Genomic DNA, 22,031 nt, shown 5'->3' with positions numbered 1-22,031 from the left:
TCAGACTCATGTTTGTAGCTTCAAGAACACTGTCCAACCATCTCATCCTCTGTCGTCCCCTTCTCCTTGTGCTCTCAATCTTTCCCAACATCAGGGTCTTTTCCAGGGAGTCTTCTCTTCTCATGAGGTGGCCAAAGTTTTGGAGCCTCAGCTTCACGATCTGTCCTTCCAGTGAGCACTCAGGGCTGATTTCCTTATGAATGGATAGGTTTGATCTTCTTGCAGTCCATCGGACTCTCAAGAGTCTCCTCCAGCACCACAACTCAAAAGCATCAATTCTTCGGCGATCAGCCTTCTTTATGGTCCAGCTCTCACTTCCATACATCACTACCAGGAAAACCATGGTTTTAACTATACAGACCTTTGTTGGAAAGGTGATGTCTCTGCTTTTTAAGATGCTGTCTAGGTTTGCCATCGCCTTGCTCCCAAGGAGCAGGCGTCTTTTAATTTCATGACAGCTGTCACCATCTGCAGTAATCATGGAGCCCAAGAAAGTAAAATCTCTCACTGCCTCCATTTCTTCCTCTTCTATTTGCCAGGAGGTGATGGGCCCAGTGGCCATGATCTTCGTTTTTTTGATGTTGAGCTTCAGACCATATTTTGCGCTTTCCTCTTTCACCCTCGTTAAAAGGTTCTTTAATTCCTCCTCACTTTCTGCCATCAAGGTTGTGTCATCTGCATATCTGAGGTTGTTGATATTTCTTCCAGCGATCGTAATTCCGGCTTGGGATTCATCCAGCCCAGCCTTTCGCATGATGAATTCTGCATATAAGTTAAATAAGCAGGGAGACAATATACAGCCTTGCCGTACTCCTTTCCTGAACCAGTCAGGTGTTCCATATCCAGTTCTAACTGTAGCTTCTTGTCCCACATAGAGATTTCTCAGGAGACAGATGAGGTGATCAGGCACTCACATTTCTTTAAGAACTTGCCATAGTTTGTTGTGGTCGACACAGTCAAAGGCTTTTGCATAGTCCATGAAGCAGAAGTAGATGTCTTTCTGGAACTCTCTAGCTTTCTCCATAATCCAGCGCATGTTTGCAATTTGGTCTCTGGTTCCTCTGCCCCTTCGAAATCCAGCTTGCACTTCTGGGAGTTCTCGGTCCACATACTGCTTAAGCCTGCCTTGTAGAATTTTAAGCATAACCTTGCTAGCGTGTGAAATGAGTGCAATTGTGCGGTAGTTGGAGCATTCTTTGGCACTGCCCTTCTTTGGGATTGGGATGTAGACTGATCTCCAATCCTCTGGCCACTGCTGAGTTTTCCAAATTTGTTGGCATATTGAGTGTAGCACCTTAACAGCATCATCGTTTAAAATTTTAAATAGTTCAGCTGGAATATCATCACTTCCACTGGCCTTGTTATTAGCAGTGCTTTCTAAGGCCCATTTGACTTCACTCTCCAAGATGTCTGGCTCAGGGTCAGCAACCACACTACCTGGGGTGTACGAGACATCCATATCTTTCTGGTATAATTCCTCTGTGTATTCTTGCCACCTCTTCTTGATGTCTTCTGCTTCTGTTAGGTCCTTTCCACTTTTGTCTTTTATTATGGTAATCTTTGTACGAAATGTTCCTTTCATATCTCCAATTTTATTGAACAGATCTCTGGTTTTTCCCATTCTATTGTTTTCCTCTATTTCTTTGCATTGCTCGTTTAAGAAGGCCTTCTTGTCTCTCCTTGCTATTTTTTGGAACTCTGCATTCAATTTCCTGTATCTTTCACTATCTCCCTCGCATTTTGCTTGCCTTCTCTCCCCCGCTATTTGTAAGGCTTCGTTGGACAGCCACTTTGCTTTCATGCATTTCCTTTTCATTGGGATGGTTTTAGTTGCTGCCTCCTGTATAATGTTACGAGCCTCCATCCATAGTTCTTCAGGCACTCTGTCCACCAAATCTAAATCCTTAAACCTGTTCCTCACTTCCACTGTGTATTCATAAGGGATTTGACTTAGATTGTATCTTACCGGCCCAGTGGTTTTTCCTACTTTCTTCAGTTTAAGCTTGAATTTTGCTATAAGAAGCTGATGATCTGAGCCACAGTCAGCTCCAGGTCTTGTTTTTGCTGACTGTATAGAGCTTCTCCATCTTTGGCTGCAGGGAATATAATCAATCTGATTTTGATGCTGCCCATCTGGTGATGTCCATGTGTAGAGTCGTCTCTTGTGTTGTTGGAAAAGCGTGTTTGTGATGGCCAGCTTGTTCTCTTGGCAGAACTCTATTAGCCTTTGCCCTGCTTCGTTTTGAACTCCAAGGCCAAACTTGCCAGTTGTTCCTTTTATCTCTTGACTCCCTACTTTAGCATTCCAATCCGCTATAATGAGAAGAACATCCTTCTTTGGTGTCATTTCTATAAGGTGTTGTAAGTCTTCATAGTATTGGTCAATTTCAGTTTCTTCAGCACCAGTGGTTGGTGCATAAACTTGGATTACTGTGATGTTAAAAGGTCTGCCTTGGATTTGTATCGAGATCATTCTATCATTTTTGAGATTGCATCCCAGTACAGCCTTCGCCACTCTTTTGTTGACTATGAGGGTCACTCCATTTCTTTTACGGGATTCTTGCCCACAGTAGTAGATATGATGGTCATCCGAACTGAATTCGCCCATTCCCGTTCATTTTAGTTCACTAATGCCCAAGATGTCAATATTTATTCTTGCCATCTCATTTTTTACCACATCCAACTTACCAAGGTTCATGGTTCTTACATTCCAGGTTCCTATGCAATATTTTTCTTTACAGCATTGGACTTTCCTTTCGCTTCCAGGCATATCCGCAAGCGTCCTTTCGGCTTTGGCCCGGCCGCTTCATCAGCTCTGAATCTACTTGTACTTGTCCTCCGCTCTTCCTCAGTAGCATGTTGGACGCCTTCCGGGTTAGCGCCTCCAGCAATGGCGGAGCTCCTCCGATCAGGAGGAACTTGCTCCGTGGAAAGTAGGGTCTGAACTGCCACGGCGAAGGCGGAGACCCACTGAAATCACAGGCGGAAGAAGCCTGTGAACTTGGGATTCGGCTGGCACCCTTTGCGCCTCCCCTACTCGCGGGGAAACCCTGTTTTGGGGATCCAGAGTGACATGGGGTGAGCGGCGCGGTGCTTTGAATCAACTGCTTCTTTCATGGAGTGAAGCCGCATTGCTGCTGCCGGAGAGCGCTGACTTTTTCCTGTGGACAATTGGACTTTAAACAACAACCCGTGAGTAGTACGGAAAATTGGATCTTTAAATGCCTTAATTTGACATCGAACGGGGAAGATTCAAAACAGGAAGTCCACCTTCCCCTTTTGTAAATAGACTGAAGCAAAGAGCTTACAAGTTAAGGTCTTGGAAAGCCTTATGTAAAGGATTAAACTTCCATCGATTGAAATTTTTAGACCCCCCTTGGAAGCAGGAGAAGAGGGGGGGAATTTTGGACCATGTATCCTGCAGGAGAGAGTGATTAGAATTAAATTGCCGCTGCTCTGAACCTGGGAACGGACTGACAGTGATTGACGTTTTGGGAGAGTTCATTGACAGCGAAGAGAACGGATGTTGACAGTCGGTTGAATAAGAGAAATATATTGTTTCCATTGTCCGCTTCTGCGTTTAAAAGGGAGGAAAAGTAACTGAAAATTGATATGACTACTAAAACTGACATTTTGGGACCAAAAGTGAGCACCAATACAGAAATTATTCAGGATTTGGCACAGGAATCTATTTTAACAGGACAAATTGTTGAAAAGGAGAAGGAGAAAGTTGCTGTTGTCGAACCTAAAGCAATACAAGGGGGAGCCTTAGTCTTACAGAGGCAAATTGAAGACTATAGGTTGAGGCCCTTTATGATTGAAACTAGAAAAAGTCAAGACTCTGAAGATCGGAACCCGGCCTGGACTGGAAAAGGAAAGTTGGAAAGATCCCTCTATGCAGGGATTAACTGACTTTTGGAATATGGACTTGGGTCAGGAGGAGATTGGAGCTCGGGGGGCCTTTGGAGTTGGAGGAATTTTGAAATATGCCCTGAAATACTTTATGGATCCTAGCTTTAATTGTGGAAATTTGGCTGACCTGTCGAGAGGGAGTGGAGGTGTCGTTGGATTGGAGTTTCCTCGAGATCTGCTCTTTAGAATCAAAGAATATGAAGAAGAACTGCAGAAGGGACGTGGAAAAGAGTTAAGAGCCTCGGACATAAGATCTCCAGGTTGATGGACTGTATGGAGTGGACGGAAGTGTCTGGCAGAGCCCGAGACCGGGGAGAGGAGATGGTGGAAGAAGATTGGAAGATTTAATGTCTATATATAGAAATATTGTAAAATTAATGAGTGACAGGAAAATGTTGGAATGAATTTTTATGGCCTTAGTAGAAATGCTATAAGGAGTTAAACTTAAATAAGTATGCTAATTTTAATGAAAATAAGATTAAAAATAGGTTAAGATATTTATATGATAGAAAATGGAGAAAGATGGAAAGGAATTGCTGAAACAATTAATGGAAGTGGAATACAAAGAGGGAGGTGAGAGGAGGTTGATGATATAAGGGAATGAAAGAGAATATGGAAAGGTATGATGTATGTTTTTAAATTGTTTTTGTTTTGTTTTTGTTTTTTGTTTTGTTCATTGTGTTAGATGTGTTAAGATTGTGTTTTGTATGGTTTACATATTGTATTGTATTGTTTTATTTTTTCTTGATCTTCTTAGTTTTTTCTCTCTCTCTTGTCTCTTTTTCCTTTTTAAATAGTAATAATTTAAAAAAAAAGGAAAAAAAAGCATGTTGGACGCCTTCCGACCTGAGGGGCTCATCTTCCAGCGTCATAACTTTTATATGCCTGTTGCCTTTGTCCATGGAGTTTGCTTGGCAGGGATACTGGAGTGGCTTGCCGGTTTCTGCTCCAGGTGGATCATGTTTGGTCAAAACTCTCCACTATGACCTGTCCATCTTGGGTGGCCCTGCACGGCATAGCTCATAGCTTCTCTGAGTTATTCAAGCCCCTTCGCCACGGCGAGGCAGTGATCCATGAAGGGCCAGTGATCCATGAAGGGTCCATGATTAGTATACAGTCCTTAATCCACATCCAAGTCCATGGCTCCCAGTCTCTTTTCATGTTAACCATACTTATCCGTCCTTATTTTTTTGTATGAAAAATTCAAATTTCCACATTTTATTTTTTCATTATTTTTCCAGAGTTGTTGCAAGGAGCTTGAAATATTTTTCTTCCAAATTCAATCCAACTTACACACAGATTCCTTTCTTTCTCAACACTCTATGTTCTAAGAATTCTGGGAGCTGTAGTTTGTTAGAGTGCTGAGAGTTGTTAAGGGACCCCCTATTACCCTTACAGAGCTACAATTTTCAGTAGTTGTTACCATATCCTACTGAGATCCAGTTTAAATTTTAGATTCTATTATATTTTGTATTTGTTGTTACAAAAGTTGGCTGCCTGCCCCTCTCTCTGCCAAGTGGGTCCTTCCAAGAGGGGCTGGTACTCCACAGCAAAGCAGCCAGCCTTCAGCCAGCCAGCCCAAGATGGATCTCAGCTGTTCTTCCTCCTTCCTCCCAGCCACCCTTGCTCCCAGAGCAGTTACCCTGTCAACCTTCCAAACCCCCAGCCTCTGTTCACACCTCAGGGCAAGGGGGAAGGAATTCTCTTATATTGTTAATGTCCCTCAATTGTTCTCTATATTTCCTTGATGGCAGTAGCTCAGCCAAAGGAATTCCCCTGCAGCTTGCATTCTCCCTTCATGTCCCAAATAATCAAAATCCTAGCAATTATTAATTTCTAGGGATTAGGTGCTTAAACCCACCCCCCTTAAATAATTAACAACATGCAACAAAATGTTTTGTGGCTGACTTTGTATATTTTGAATTAATAGAAAACCAATAAAGAGTGAATTAAAAAGCAATTTCTCAGAATGGTTCTCAGAGGGGGGTCTTCAATAAACTCTCAGCATCCTTATAAAACTACAGTCCCCTGAATTCCTTGAGGGAAACATTTAATATGGTACCACAGTGTAAGTTGTGAATGAGGCCTAAATTATAGTTTTGCCCTGTCCTACTCCCTGCAATGGCAACACTGAACCTGAGGAGGAAACAGGCAGCCAGTGTTACCTCCTGGGCTGGTTTTAAGCAAGAAGGCAGGCAGGTGGCTGGGGGAAGATTGGGGTTAGTAGAACAATGACCACCCACTCCCCATTAGCCCCAAAGAACCAACCTTTGTTGATCATAGGTCTGCAACTAGCTGGACCGTCCCGCCTCATCTATTCCCCACCCTTGGGGAAAAGAGACACCACCATCAAACAGCACAGAATGCATGGAGCCATGGAATGAGAGAACCCACTGATGTCACACAACCTGCAGCAACCATTCTGCCGGAGGGGGAGCATGGGGCGAGTCAACATTGCCCAGCTGTGGAAAATGGAGTTCCAGCAGAAACACATCAAGTTCATGGCCCAGATGTACCTGGACACCAGCCAGAAAAGGAACCCCAAATCTCAGTTGCTTTTAAAGAGGCACCACCATTTGCACCGGTAATGCAGGAAGAGAAGGCCTCAGGCACTTGCCACTATCCACTACTGCATGCCCCGCAAGGCCAGATTCTCACCTAACCCCATTAAGTTAAAATGGGATGGATTAGTCTTGCTGGACCAGAACCAACAGTCCATCTAGTCCTGGAATGGGGAACCTCAGGGCGAAGGGGCCACACACAGCCGCTGAGGCCTCTTTCTATGGCCCCCAAGACTCTCCACATGCCACAAATACCCTCCCCATACCCTCCCTCAATAGCCCTGCATTGCACCCACCTGCAGGGATTTTGCCTGGGTGGAATGTGTCCTTGAACTCTGATCATGCCTCTTGCCTGCCTGAATGGAGGATAGAGGGGGGTGTTTGTGCAGAAACTAGCCTCTTTTGCCTCTGCCCCATCCTGCAGCACAGTGGCCAACTGGATGCCTATGGGAATCCCACAAGCAGAACCTGAGTGCAAATAATATTGATGCATTCTTTCTATTTCAATTTGTTTTTACTGTGCTGCAATTCTTTTTAAAAAATGTTGTCAATAGCCCAGAGTGCTTCCCACAAGCATCTGGTTGGCCTCTGTGAGAACAAAGTGATGGATTAGGTGGGCCTTTGGTCTGATCCATCTGGGCTTGTCTTATGTGCTTACATAAGGAGTGTCAGGAGTATAGGGAATAAATTTCAGTATAGCTAAATAAAATGGTGGGATCCAGCAAATGCCTGATTTCGCCCACTACTGGCACCAGTAGTGGAATTTACTTTTTCCTTCCATTTCCAGCTGCTGGGACAGCCTCTCCTCATTTGTTGCTTGTGTTTTGTTCTCAGGGGTCGCCTGAGCAGGGAATCTAGCTCAACACCGTTCCTCCCAGAAATTCAGTTTGGAAAGCAGAGCAGTAAGTAGCAGTAAGCAGTAAGTAGGAAGGAGGTCTGAGAGACAGAAAAGAGCAATTCAAGGCTTTCTCCCCATTGGTTTGTGGGTGCCCAATAGGGAAACCTATAGTGCAATTTCAATGTAATTCTGTAAGAATTGGCAACTAGAAGCCTTCATCTGCCCCAGTAGCAAGAAAACCTGTCTTTCCCGTATTGGTCTCTACAGCCGCAGCAGGCACTGTAACCTTCCAACAGTTCCACTTGCTCAGCCTCTGATTGTGCCACACTTTCTCTCAATTTAAGGGCCTCTCTGTCTTCCTTATTTTAGACACTTGCAATACCTATTGCATTGATGGGTAGACAAATCTGCAGAGCCCTGCAGCAGGACTGACAGAAGCAAGTACTGTATTTCTTGCATGGCATGGTCAGCTTAAAAGTAACCAGTAAAACCAGCAACAGATAACATGGTAGGGCAAACACCACATATTTCTCTTAGGATCAAAAATACAGGGTCACCACTAAAAAGGCCCTGTTTATAGAGCTGAGGGACCTTGATGGTAGGTAAAGCAAGCAGAGCCTCAGAAGCTGGCCTTATGGAGTACAAATATGTAACGCATGCATCATGGTCCAGGGCTGGGGAAACTGTGGCTCTCCAGATGGGGTTGTTCTCCTGCTCCCAACAGTCCCAGTAAACATGGCCAAGGCTCATGGATTACAGAAGTTGTAGTCCAACAACATATGCAGGACCACAGATTTTGCATTCTTATGTTAAAAGCATAGGGGCAGGAGGACAGGCTCTTGGGGCAGGGGCAGCCAGGAAGCCTCTTCGCAGGGCATTCAGATCCCAACCTGCATCAGCTGAATGATCTGCTCTTTGCTCCAGGTGGTCGCATATCCCCAGAAGGCCGCTTGTCGATGGCAGTGAACACGGACAGCCCTGGGCCAGCAGCTTACTCGGCCTGCAGTGTGAACTTCCGGCAAACCAGTGCTCCATCCTACACCTTTGGGTTGAAGTCACCTTCTAAAGGTGCGAGTGAAGGGAAGGGATTAAGAGAGCATTCTTTCAGTTTCCAGCTATTCATGAATCAATATGGTTTGTGTTTAAGCCACTAGACCAGAGGTTTTCAACATTTTTGAGAGGCCATCTTGGATCTATCCTCTGAGAAGAAAAGCACAAGCCTTTGTTTCCTCTTGGCTAGTTAGTTAGTTCAGGATTAGAAACTCTTCTGTCTGAGTTACGTACTTTCTACCACAAACAACTTCATTGTTTTTATCTACCAATATCGCTTGGTGTGTTGTTACAGATAAGGCTATTCATTTCAGGTTAAGAACGGACCTCCGGAACGAATTAAGTACTTAACCCGAGGTACCACTGTATCTATACTTAAAGGAGCAGCATTGCATGAATTTGCAGAGCTTCCTAAGAAAAATGGCTTATTGGATGCAATTTCTCCCAATGCAGAGGGTAGGGGAAATCCTAGGGCTAGCATGCTTGCAACTGAGACTTTGAGAAGGGAGGTAATTTTCTCGCTCTGGGTAGAGCCAATAGAAACTATATTGTTGTGCCTACATTTCCCAACCTGCCTTGAGGTCTAAAAAAGGGGGAAAGGCACTACAGTGGTACCTCGGGTTACATACGCTTCAGGTTACATACGCTTACATACGCTTCAGGTTGCATACACTCCACTAACCCAGAAATAGTACCTCGGGTTAAGAACTTTGCTTCAGGATGAGAACAGAAATCGTGCTCCGACAGCGCAGCGGCAGCAGGAGGCCCCATTAGCTAAAGTGGTGCTTCAGGTTAAGAACAGTTTCAGGTTAAGAACGGACCTCCGGAACGAATTAAGTACTTAACCCGAGGTACCACTGTATCTTTTCTTAAAGGAGCAGCATTGTTATACCTTCTACCTAATACAAGTGCTTTTTTTCTTTAAAAAAAAATTTCAGGGGTACTCTCATTTTCCTACTCATGTTGAAATACTGCCCCTCAATGAGGCCAAACTTAGATTCACAAAATGCTGCGTCCCCCTAGAAAAAAAGCACTGCCTAAATAACTGACCCTTGTGGGGGCAGAACATGTGTGATTACAACAGGTAAGGCCTACTTTCTGGATACTGTATATTCACAAGTCACACTTTCCCCCAAGATGTGGGGAACCTGAGGCAACCTCCTGGGGGCCACAATGGCAAAGGATGTGACATAGACTTACTGTAACAAAAAACAAATGAATAGCTTATTCTACCAGCATGTGGAAATGGAAAGGCCTGTTCAGCCCTGCTTTCTGTCACCTCACCCTGTTACATGAGTAGATTCAGGGTCATCTCACCCATGAGGCAAGATGAGGCAATCGCTTCAGGCGGCAGGATCCACAGGGGCAGCAGATGTGGCCACCAAGGAATGCATCATCCACCCCCACTTCTGCTGCCACTGCTGTCACTGACTGTGGCATGCTTCATACATCACTGTGGCATGCTTCATAGAGATCTGCTGTCTCCTTAGCAGCCCCACCCTCAAAGCTGCCTCTACAGCAGCCTCTTGGTGAACAGATGGCACTGCTCTCCTCCCCCCTTCCTGCTGTAGCTCTTTAGAATTGTAGAGTTATAGAGTTACAATGGTCCCCCAGGGGTCATCTAGTCCAACCCCTTGCAACTCAGGAATCTCAACTAGATCATAGAGTGGTACCTCGGGTTACATACCTTCAGGTTACAGACTCCGCTAACCCAGAAATAGTACCTCAGGTTAAGAACTTCGCTTCAGGATGAGAACAGAAAGCGTGATCCAGCGGCGCGGCAGCAGGGGGAGGCCCCATTAGCTAAAGTGGTGCTTCAGGTTAAGAACATTTTCAGGCTAAGAACGGACCTCAGGAATGAAGTACTTAAGTACTCCAGAACTAAGTACTTAACCCGAGGTACCACTGTACATGTTCCTGATGTAAGTCTTCACTCACCCCTTCATCCCAGGTTGGGGAGGGGATGCCATTTTGTGGTTTGCCTCAGCTGCCAAAGTGTCTTGGGCCGGCTCTATGTAGGCTGGGTCCCAAGTCTCTTGGGATGACAGTTGGGGGCCTGGTTCAAAGTTCAAGGCTCTGTAACAACACTGATGCTGCCTCAACCTTGTCTGTTCTGTTTCTCCAGAGGGCGGAGGGCGGCGTTCTTGGCAGAAGTCTTGGTTTTTGAGCAATAACCCGTTCATTAAGAAAGTGGATTTTAGCAACGAGACCAATGTAAGTGTCATGCATGGGGGTGTCCATTTGTGCTATGCCCCACCCAATTCATATAGTTCAGTGACAAGAGCACATGCTTCATTCATTAATTAAATGGAATATTTACAACCCTCCCTTTCAGAAAGTGCATCAAAGCAGTTGACAACATGCAAAACATAAATAAAATAACGGTATAAATAAATAACTCCATAAATATCCATAAAGTGTAATATAAAGAATCAAGAGATGCAGGTCCCAGGGTCAGTCTCCATGTTGCAAAGATCAAGTAGCAAGCTGTATACTGTATAAATGCTAGTGGTGGCCTTGTTGTATTTGGAAGCAGTCAGAAATTAAAGGCCCCATCTGCACTATGCATTTGAAGCACCTCATACAAGTAGGGTCTGAGCATAAGAGTGCACTCTTACTGCAATTTCCAGCAGCTAGTTTTCATACCCTCCAACATTTCTCCAAGGAAAATAGACATCCTAATTAATAGTATAATAGTAATACCCCATGCGTCTGACTGGGTTGCCCCAGCCATTCTGGGCGGCTTCCAACATATATAAAAACATAATGTAACGTTCAACATTAAATAACTTCCTTATACAGGGCTGATTTCAGATGTCTTGTAAAGATTGTAGTTACATATCACCTTGGCTTGGGGTGTCACATAACTCAGTTACATGACTGCCTCCAGCTGTGGAAGGCAGGGCAGAGCCATCATGGTTAGTAGCAACTGATAACCTTATCCTCTTTGAATTTGTCCATAGAATTCTTTTAAGCATCATTTCAAGCCACCAGGGCAAGTCCCTGGGGATAATGGGAGCATCTGTGGACCAAAGGTTGGGCAAGGCTGCTTTAGAACCACAGATTTGGAGTCCCATTAACACCATACATTTAAAGCACTAGAATATCATGGCTTCCCCAAAGGAATCCTGGGAACTGTAGTTCATTAAGGATGCTGATAGTTGTTAGGAGGCCCCCTACTCCCTGTCAGAGTTACCACTCCCACAGTTCCCTGGGAAGGAGGATTGATGGTTAAAGCATTCTGGGAAATGTAGCTCTGTTGGGTCTCACTGGTCATATAGCCTTTATGCTCCTCCACCATGTGGGTCCCCCTCCCCAGGAAGGATCATGCAGCTCAGCTGTCCCTCTGTTATTTGCAGTGGCCCTCTCCTTTCCACTATGGCCAGCCCCTGGATGTCAAGCCAGCCAACCTGCCAAACAGCCCCCATTTCACCATGGGACAGAAGGGAGAGTTCACTCTTGTCAGCAAAAGTAAGAACATAATGGGTGCCTTAGGTTATCAAGAGGTATTTATTTCATACAATTGTAGTGTTGGAAGAGATCCAGGGGGTCATCTAGCCCAAATCCTTGCAATGTAATTTTTTATTTATTTTTTACAAATATGGGTCACAAAACTATGACCCTGAGATTATGGGTCTCATGTTCTACCAATGGAGCTATTATCCTTACCTGGGTCAAGGTGTGCCCCAGGACTCTATTCTCGCCCTTTATGGCCAGTCAGGAAGCTGAGCACTTGCTGAGTGCAAACTCCAGATTTTTACCAGAAATTTGCCTTCGGTAGGGTTCCTCCCTTTTTAGTGAGACATTGCCAGTAGCTAACACCTCTGCTCAAAGATTTGTTCCGAGGCCAAGTTATTTGGGACCAGTTACTTGCACATTGCCTTCTCTATATAAACCCATTTGACCGCTTCAATTTGCAGATCTAACACTGTTACAGCTGCCACCTATTTGTTCTGCACTTGCAAGAAAATAATTCTTTTGTTGTTATGGGACCGACTTTGGAACTCCTTGCCTATTGACACCAGGCAGGCACCTATGTCGTGCTCTTTTCACCACCTGCTCAAAACATTATTGTTTAGGCCAGCCTGACAAGAAACATGGATGCTGACAAGATCTAATCTCTTACTGTTAATTTTAACTACAGAATTTTAAATTACGTACTGTACATGGTTTTAACTGTTCATTCCTCAATATTTTAAAACTGTTTTTGTAAGCTATTTAGCTGTTTTCCTACGTTCAAACAATACCGTTTTGTGTGGGGGCTGCATTCCTGACCATGCATGTAGGCATGTAAACCTGCTCCACCCATTATGCCCCTACCCCATTCTGTCCCCTTTTCCAGCCACTTCCAGGCTGCAGGGATGCACGTGTGTAGGGTCAAGCTTTATTTGAATGTGTGCAACGGTTGGGGGGGGGTTGCCTGTATATAATTTTTGTTTCATAAATACATATGGTATCTACACTGCCCATTTAACTTGACCTCTTCACTTGGGTCCACTCAACACTACAAGGGGGTGGGCAAGAGCAGCATAAGTTGCTCCTGGCAGTAACAGTAAGGGGAGCTATGCTAAGCATATCCAAGAGGGTCTCTGTCGGGTTGCAGCTCTTCAAGTCAGTGCCTGGCAATGCCAACTTCTCCCCTCCCCTCCCCTCTCCATTAGTATCTGGCACCACAGATTGGGCCGGCTTCTCTCTCACCCCTTTTCTCTTCCCTAGATAATATGATGGATCCAGCACCCAATAAGTACAACACAGAAAGTGCATACAAACATGTGATGTTTAGATCACCCTCTATCATCATCAGCCCTGCACGAAACACTATGCACAAGTGGGCCAGGAAAGGTAAGGAATGGTAACAGGTTCCCTCCCACCACTCTTTTAACTACCGTATTTTTCGTTCTGTAAGATGCACCAGACCATAAGACGCACCTAGTTTTTGGACGACAAAAACAAGAAAAAAATATTCCGAATCCCAGAAGCCAGAACAGCAAGAGGGATCGCTGCGCAGAGATCCCTCTCGCTCTTCTGGCTTCTGGGATAGCCGCACAGACTCTTCAGGGCAGCGGGATGACGGCTCCCCCTGCCCTGAAGAGGCTGCACGTGGCTAAGCCAGAAGCTAGAACAGCGAGAGGGAGTGCTGCGCACCTACACTTGTCCCTTGGAAGTCAAACAGCCTAGTTCTCGAATGTTTTGGCTCCTGAACAATGTTCCGGTTTTCGAACGTTCTTTTGGAAGCCAAACATCCAACAGGGCTTCCGCTGCTTCCAATTGGCTGCAGAAGCTTCCTGCAGTCAATCAGAAGCTGCGTTTTGGTTTTCGAGTATTTTGGAAGTTGAACAGACTTCCGGAACAGATTCCGTTTGACTTTCAAGGTATGACTGTATATAAATTGGCAGAGATTGAATATTAATAAGAGTTAGCAGTACCCCTGACCATTGCTGCCATTATAACATTATGATGACACTCAGCTCTATCTGCTGATGGATGGCCACACCAACTCGGCTCCTGACACACTGACCAGATGCTTGGAGGCTGTGGTGGGTGGTTTCGTGGGAGCCGATTGAAACTAAATCCTTCAAAGACAGAGGTCCTCTGGCTGGGTCGGGATGGCATGAGGATGAGGATGAGGGACCAACTCCCTTCTCTTGCGGGAGCCCAATTAGTGCCAGTGCCTTCCATTAAGAATTTGGGTGTTATCCTTGACGCCTCCCTTTCCATGGAGACACAGGTTACAGCAGCAGCTAAGGCGCCATTTTTCTATCTTAGAAGCACTAAGCAGTTGGTCCCTTACCTTTCCCGCCCCAGTCTGGCCACAGTGATCCATATGACAGTCACCTCCAGGCTTTACTGTAATTCGCTCTACATGGGGCTACCCTTGAAACTGTCCCAGAAACTCCAGCGGGTGCAGAATGCTGCGGCGAGGCTCCTCACGGGGTCCCTGCCATGGGAGAATATTCACCCAGTGCTTTACCAGTTGCACTGGCTCCTGGTGGAGTTAGGGTCAGGTTCAAGGTACTGGTTTTGATCTTTAAAGCCCTTTGTGGCTTGGGGTCCTTATTTATGGGACCACCTCTCCTGGTATGCCCCACAGAGGACCTTAAGGTCCATGAAGAAACACAGTTTAGAGGTCCCGGGCCCTAAGGAAGTCAATCATCCACCAGGGCCAGGGCCTTTTCAGTGATGGCTCCGACCTGGTGGAATGCTGTCCCATGAGACTAGGGCCCTTCAGGATTTAACCTCCTTTTGCCAGGCCTGTAAGACAGAGCTATTCCGCCTGGCCTTTAATTTGAATTCAGCCTGATCTTTTATTTCCTTTCTCTTTCCTCTCCCTCCCCTTTTATGAAGATTACCAAGTAGGACTAATTCAGCCAGTTAGCCCTGGTGACTATCTAATGTTTATTGGATGGATTTGCTCCAAATTGATTTTTGAACTTTGAACTTTATTGTTATTCATGCTTCTATACTGTCTTTTATGCTGCTTCTATGTTTTATTACAATTAAGTTTTAAATTTGTTGTTAGCCGCCCCAAGCCCGGTTTTCTGAACCGGGAAGGGCGGGGTATAAATAAAATTTTATTTATTTATTGTAAGTGAAGCATCACCCAGCAGTTGGTTCACAGCCAAATATCTTTTTATCCAGGCTTTCCCTAACCTAACCAGGATGGTTAACAACTATATATATATAAAATAGACAAATTCATGGAGGATAAGGCTATGTTCTCCCTCCACTGTCAGAGGCAGTATGTATCTGAATGCCAGTTGCTGAGAATCAGTGCTGCTCCTCTCAGATCCCACTTGCAGGTTCCCAGAGGCATCTGATCAGCCACCATGAGAACAGGATGCTGGACCAGACAGGGCTTTTTGGCCTGATCCAGTAGTGCTGCTCTTACGACTTCTGCAAACTTTTAGATGGTGGTGTTTTCTTCCGACTCCCAACTCCCACCGGCCCCAGGCAGCATGACCAATGAGCAGGGATGATGGAAGTTGCAATCCAAAAGCACCAGCAGGTTTCCCCACCCATTCTAAAATGTTTAGCAAATAGACAGGCTAGGTGAAACCAGACTAACCTTTGCAAGGTTACGTTTTTTATAGTAACTGCTGGTTAAAAGCTTCAGTTGGTGCTGTTGCCATGCCTGCTTGTTGAGTCTGAGCCCCAAAACATTTATGTGTGCAATTCTGGCCACTACCATTCAGTTAGTTACCTTCTTCTACTTTCTTCCTTGGTTGCAGACACCACCCCTGGTCCCGGCACTTACAATGTGGAGAGAGGGCACATCGCTCGCCTACCTTGCTCCCCCAGCTTCTTCATCCAAGGCGTGAGGCGACCCAAGAAGCACGAGACAGGGCCATTTTCAACGCTGTGACACCCCCCCTACCAGGAGTGTGATTAAAAGCCTGATTGCCCTGATGCTGCATGCCCCATTTCTGCCCAGTGTTTAACATTCCAGGCAGCTCTTGCAACTTTCAATACAGGCTCAGACTTGTTAAAAGCACAAATCCTGTTATCTTAGCCATCTGGGTATCCACCTAACCCGAATTAATGGGAGGGGGAATAATGTACATAAATTAAAAAAGAAGCTGCATGGGTATACTAATTTAACAGCAAAGCAGAGAAATCTTATTTGTGGAGTTGAAGGACCAACACAATTTCATTCTTTTTTTTCTTTACAAAATCAGCTTCCTCAATCTCTGCTCCTGCAGTGTCCCACCCTAGCAACTCCTTAAAAAATAGTGGGGTGATGGGACTCTGTAAAGTCTGATCAGAATATATACCATTCAACTTAAGCTGCAGAGTTTTATAACTTGGAAGGCTCCACAACTTAAGTTGAAGTTCAACAGTGAGACTATTGATGCCACCGTGATGTTGTGGGGCTGTTTCTTTTCCCCCATTCCTGTCTTAAGACCTTCTAACAACAGTGTTTCACCGTGCAGAAATGACACTGTCCAAAAAGTAAAAACAAATTAATTAAATTTATGGCTGAGTGGGGACACCAGCCCTAATTTCCAGGGTCCAGATCCAAAACTCCATAATCACCCATGGTGTTAAAGCAACCTGTGGTCCTATAAATGGCAAGGAAATCATGTTGATGTAACTATTTTTAACAGGCTTACACATCTGGTGTACATTTTTATTTTTAAAGTGCAGAGTATAAACACAAGCCTGCTCACACTCTAGGTAACTAGGAAGAAGAAACCCAGCAAGAACAGCAGCAGAACCTCTAACACGAGAAATACTCTTGATAGAAGAGCCATTATCACCACAAGTGTGAAACTGCATTTATTACCAATATTCACCATACACCATACAGAACTTGCTTAAGTTGCATCATGTCCATTCAGGTAGCAGCCTTAGCTCTGTAGGGAAGGAAATAAGTTTGGAATTAGAAATAGATAATTCAATTTGGTACCAAGGTAAGGAGAAAAAAAACATATGCAGCCTGTTTCATGGGAAGGCAGGCACTTACTGGAGGACATTCAACTGCACCACTATTGATGTCATCGATTACATCGTGAGGGTGTCGCCCATCGATATTGCAGCCAACAGACTGGGCTGTTCCCAAGATCTCCTTAATGGTTCCTGTAGATGGGGCAGGAAAGTACATTATGTCATGATGGCTGCTGCGCTCATGACCTTTCTGCCAGATGGTCAGCAAAGCATAGCTTCATCCAGATTAGACTCCCTGAATGGAGTCACTCCAGCTCCAACTTTACGGAAGGTATGGGAAGTTAATATGGGTAGACATTGCTGTTGGGACTACAACTCCCAGAATCCCTGATGAAGGGCCATGCTGGCTGGGGATGATGGCAATAACTTGAGTCTCACAGGACATTCAAAGAAATCAAGCAAAACTTGGGGGCTGTAATAGTGAGGTACAAGGGGGCCTGGGAGCCAAATAAATAAAAGGCAGCTTCATTTGCTTCAGCATTTGTTACATGGAACTCATGAGCTTGTCATACATCCAGACCCTCCGCCATAACCTTCCCTGCTTTTACCTGAGAGTTCCCGGGCCAAGGATCGGTGCCGCATCTGCCGGGCGATGTTCACAATCTCCTCAAAGCTGACATTGCCACTGTGCTTAACTGTAAACAAAGAGAGAACTCACATTAGTCAGGCTTTGGGAGCAGACCACCAAAGGCCAAACACAGAGAGCCTCATCAGCCAGTCCTCTTAAAAAATAAAAAGGGACTGTGGCAGTGCTGTTCTTGCTCTGTTCCCATTCTTCGGCACAGAGTTACCTATGAAGAGAAATAACCCTGTTTCCTTGAATGGGAGTTTCCTCTTAGCTCACCACTGGAATGTACAAGCCACAGATGAAATCAGGCAGGCACAGTGGCGGGTGGCTGTTGCAGACAGACAGAACTACAGCATCACACTGATCCATATTATATTTCAACTGTTTTGGCGCTGTAGCTTTCCAAATTTCCCATCTACCCTCATACAAACCAGATTTCTTATGAGCATGATTGAGGACACTAGGTACAGTTCCTTGAAAGGACCTCCTGGTTCTTAGAGCTAGTTGGGAATTAAGTTTTTAATCACTCTATCCTAAATCTCTGCAAAACAAACCATGGTTCTACTTCCATTTTCATAGCTGCCCAGCTGCAATTTACCACCTAAGCACACCACCACCACCAGACACTCACTGTTTTTCTGCTTTTTGCGGTCACGGGGAGGCTCCTTCAGAGCTTTGATGATCAAGGCAGAGGCTGATGGGACCACCTCGATCTAGAGAGCAAAACAGTCCAGATTTGAGACTCGTGTGAGGCAGGGGTGGGAAGGAGGAGCAATTCACTGACTACAGAAAACCTGGCATGGAAAGAAAAATCCCACCCTCCACTACAGCTCCTCCCAACTCCCAGAGCTGTATCTAACAAAGTTGTCTCATTCACATAGGGACTTCGGCTTGTGCAACAGAACACCCTCCTCCTTTCTGCCTCCTGAGCACCTATTCAATCTGTTCAGGGGCCCATGAGGAGCAGACATTCTGTTGCAAAGGCAGAAGACCTTGTGCTAGTAGAACACTGGATGACAAAGCATTATTTCACATATACACCCCTAAAACTTTTTAATATGAATTTAACTTATCATGAAACAAAACCATTCTCTTCTGTAAGGTTTGTGTCCCCAGTTTTTCGGCACAGGACTCTCCATGGGTCAGATAGAAGAGTTCTGCTTCCTAAGCTGGGGTTTGTTATTAGCTCACCACTGGAACATGCCAGTCACTGTTGCACGAAAGGCATGGTGGCGGGTGGCTGTCAGGAAAGCCCAGGGCCCCCTAGGATCACAAGGCTATTACAAAAAGTGATGTCAGTGCTAAAAAAAAGGCAGCATGCATAAATGCCAAATATTGCTAGGAGCTAAGAGGAAATGTTATTTAGGGATTAAAAGTCAAGTTCAAAAGTTTCTCTAGCCAAAGGCCATAACGAACTTATAGAAATAGCATTAATAAAATAATATTGACCATGGATCTGTAAAGTAAGCCAACATCCATGATGAGAAGATACCAGAGACACCAACAAGCTCAAATCTAGCTTGATTTCAGATTAAATGTCAAAAAACCAGAAAACAAAACAACCTTATAGCAATTTTATCTAAAATCCTTTAATTAACACTTATTCAAGTCAATGCAGAGCTCAGTTGAGGAAAATAATAATAGTCTAAATCAGGGACATCCAACTCCCAAAAGACTGCAATCTACTCCCAGAAAAGAAAAAACACCAGTTGGACATCCCTTGTCTAAATCATATTGACAAGCTGCTTTCCAGAGCTTGAAATACCCAATTCCACATAGCACAAGAAAACAATCAATCGGCATGGTATCAATTATTTTAATATACTTTAACATAGAATAGCGGCTGACATTCTTGATATCATGAACTACAACTCCCATAAATCCTGATAACTGGTCCTGCTAGCTAGGAATGATGGGAACTGTAGTTCAACACCTGGATACGTTGCAACCGCCTCATGACCAGGACCGTGTTTTTAAGGTCTGGATCCAAAGACCTCCCACACAGCAAGCTGCATGGCACTCATTTTATCGACCTCGGAAGGATGAAAGGCTGAGTCAACCTTGCCAGGATCATGGCTCTGTGGCACCGGCACAGCTGGGCATTTTCAAATGCCAGTGCTTTTGGCCACAGACCCGTCCTTTGTGGCGTTGTCTGTACCTGAGCTTGCCTGTTCTGGATGGTCAGCTTAACAGTGATCCTCAGGCCCTTCCAGTCGCCGGTAGCCTTGGCAATGTCATCACCCACCTTTTTGGGAGACTAAAAGAAAAAACAACAACAGCAGGTATAACCAATGGGATACTTAAGTACTGTCCCCCCAAACCTCCCCTCTAATCCAGCAACTGACCAGATTTAGGTGCTTCACTAACTACATTCTGCCTTCTTAAATCTCAAGCCTTGCAGCAGCACCCAAGCAAGACATGTGGGAAACCTGCACTCCAGACATACAATGCTTGCTTTGCAAACAAGCTTTAAGGTTTCTATTTGTTATTATTTATCAACTAATTAAATTTCTATCATAGGGTGGTGTATAATATAAACAAAATATCTATCTAGTCCACAAGATATTGTCTGAGCCTCATCTGCATAGGCAGGTGGTGATACACTGCATTGAGAAACTGCAGGGGAAACAAATTCTGAAGAGCTTCCTTGCCTACTGTGTCCTAAAGGGGTGACCAAAACCAGCAAATAGGTAATTTAAAAGCCTGCAGGTATGTATAGTTATACTTCAAGTATTTCCACTCCTCAAATCAAGTTGCATAAAAACAGAAATTAAGAAACTGCTGGGCAAGGAGAATTTAACTTACCAGTGTACCACAATTTCAATTAAACAATCCAAAAAAATTACAGCAGAAGCATTGCAGAAAATGTGCAGCTGGCTTAGTTGCCTGCCTAAGCCAACTGGCACCGAAAAGTTTTCTGCACATGTTTAAACTTTAAAAAAGGTACCCTGCTGAATCTCTATGGGAAGAGCCTTCCACAGGAAATGGGTCAATAGTGCTACTTTGCCTTCAGAATTTGAATTGTCACCACTTGCATTCAGCAGCAGAACTGGACAAAGTTTTCATCACAAGGCTTTGGGTTCTGAACAGAAGTCTGGATAGCTCCAACTGGCCCCTGCGCATGTGGCTCTCTATTCCCACTCTACCCATTAGCATTTCTGTGGTTGAATAAGAACTGACTTACCAAACCCAGTGGCCCAATTTTTGGAGCCAGAGCTGAAGTGGCACCAACTTCGCCCCCAGTGCATCTTAAGAAAACTGTAAGAAGGGGGGGGGGAGAGAAAACCAGCACTTTAAATATAATTATAAGCCACTGTGGTATCATGGCAAAACACCAATACAAAAATTCATACAGGGGATAAACTGCTGGAACATGGTAAGAGCTTCACCCTAAAGCAAGGTCTCACTTTCCTTTAGCCGAGATTCCTGCACTGCAGAGGGTTGGACTAGATGACCATTGGTGTCCTTCCAACTCTATAATTCTATGATTCTAAGAACCATGTTCAAATTTCAGCAAAGCCACAAAGCTGGGTGACTTTCAGTCTGACATTCACTTGTCTTCCAGCACAGCCTATTTACACAGGGTTGTTCTGAAGATAAAAATAATGCATGCACGTAAAAAGAACCATATCAATATGCTGCTTCAGGGCCTTTGTAGAAAGGTTAAAAATGAAGCAAATCCTGTTGGCTGGACTAGATAGGGCTAGTATTATGGTCTTAATATATCAAAAGAGCTGAATAACTTAGAGAGTTTCAATCAAGACTATGAATTCTACCACTCCCAAACGATTTAGCACTCTTTGATTTTCATGTAAGTGTTGTTAATGCACTTAACACAGAAAATGAGAATATTCAGTCGTTGGTGTTCCAGAGTTAAAATAATCAGGTCACAGTGCGGCTTGCCAGTCTGAGTACATAAATACTCTTGGATGTGGTGCAAGGTATCTAATTTTCAAAGATCGGAAACTATAAACATAGTACAGAAAATAAACGCAGAGCTTATACGCTGTCATGTACAGGTACCAATACAAATGCATACAAGAATAGATAAAATAAAACAAAAATACAACGGGGAGGAAAACCAAAAAACCGAGAATACAATACACTTATCATTTATAATGTATTTTGTATGTGTTATATCTATCTATCTATTTATTTAAGGTACCGGTGGCATTTGAGTGAGATGAAAGAACAACGGTCTAGGTAATTTTAAAAATATACCACTAACTTGAAAAGGGGCATGGAAGGTTCTGTGGAGAAGCATAGCAAATAAAGGCTAAAAAGGAAGCTGAACACGCGGCAATCATTCACACGTGCCAATCGGCCCCCCGCCCCCACCGAGATGTAGACGGTACCACTCCATAGGCCCCAACCCCAAATAAGCGGTCCTCCAAAACGCTTCGAGCCGAAAGACTTACCGACTTTGATCTCGTTGGGGTCGAACTTGGGCGGCATGACTGCGAACTGGATGCCAAGCTAAGCTCCAAGGAGGATGGCGTCGGATTCAGGAGAGCAACCAGCTCTTCCTCTCCCGTAAGATCGATGTGGCAAAAGGGCCGGTTGCGTGCGATCCCGCGGGATATAATATCTAAGATCTCGCGAGATTACACTCACCCGTCCTCTGAGGCTTTGAAGGGTGAGTCAAAGGAAGTCATCT

At 44.6% G+C, this 22,031-nt stretch overlaps 2 protein-coding genes and 1 long non-coding RNA gene across 3 annotated transcripts; 1 reads left to right on the top strand and 2 right to left on the bottom strand.

Annotated features, from left to right (window-relative positions):
• Positions 1–2,777: 2,777 nt before the first annotated feature.
• Positions 2,778–6,168, bottom strand: LOC309333699. Its single transcript, XR_014152673.1, has 3 exons — positions 5,028–6,168; positions 4,751–4,786; positions 2,778–2,867 (listed from the first exon to the last, which is right to left on the bottom strand). It is a non-coding gene; the product is annotated as an uncharacterized lncRNA (long non-coding RNA).
• A 143-nt stretch (positions 6,169–6,311) lies between these two features.
• STPG3 (sperm-tail PG-rich repeat containing 3) lies at positions 6,312–15,768 on the top strand. Its single transcript, XM_081847375.1, has 7 exons — positions 6,312–6,496; positions 7,308–7,375; positions 8,236–8,379; positions 10,487–10,575; positions 11,721–11,832; positions 13,078–13,203; positions 15,591–15,768. Exons 1-7 carry the CDS (start codon positions 6,351–6,353, stop codon positions 15,722–15,724), a joined length of 819 nt encoding a protein of 272 aa, XP_081703501.1. The 5' UTR covers positions 6,312–6,350; the 3' UTR covers positions 15,725–15,768.
• An 844-nt stretch (positions 15,769–16,612) lies between these two features.
• RPL12 (ribosomal protein L12) lies at positions 16,613–21,952 on the bottom strand. Its single transcript, XM_081847387.1, has 7 exons — positions 21,793–21,952; positions 20,559–20,632; positions 19,533–19,631; positions 18,006–18,087; positions 17,355–17,441; positions 16,826–16,938; positions 16,613–16,715 (listed from the first exon to the last, which is right to left on the bottom strand). Exons 1-7 carry the CDS (start codon positions 21,827–21,829, stop codon positions 16,710–16,712), a joined length of 498 nt encoding a protein of 165 aa, XP_081703513.1. The 5' UTR covers positions 21,830–21,952; the 3' UTR covers positions 16,613–16,709.
• Positions 21,953–22,031: the final 79 nt, after the last annotated feature.

This window comes from Podarcis erhardii (genome assembly GCF_964252035.2).
Source record: "Podarcis erhardii genome assembly, chromosome: Z".
Lineage (NCBI taxonomy): Eukaryota > Metazoa > Chordata > Lepidosauria > Squamata > Lacertidae > Podarcis > Podarcis erhardii.
This window is presented reverse-complemented; position numbering and strand designations above follow the sequence as displayed.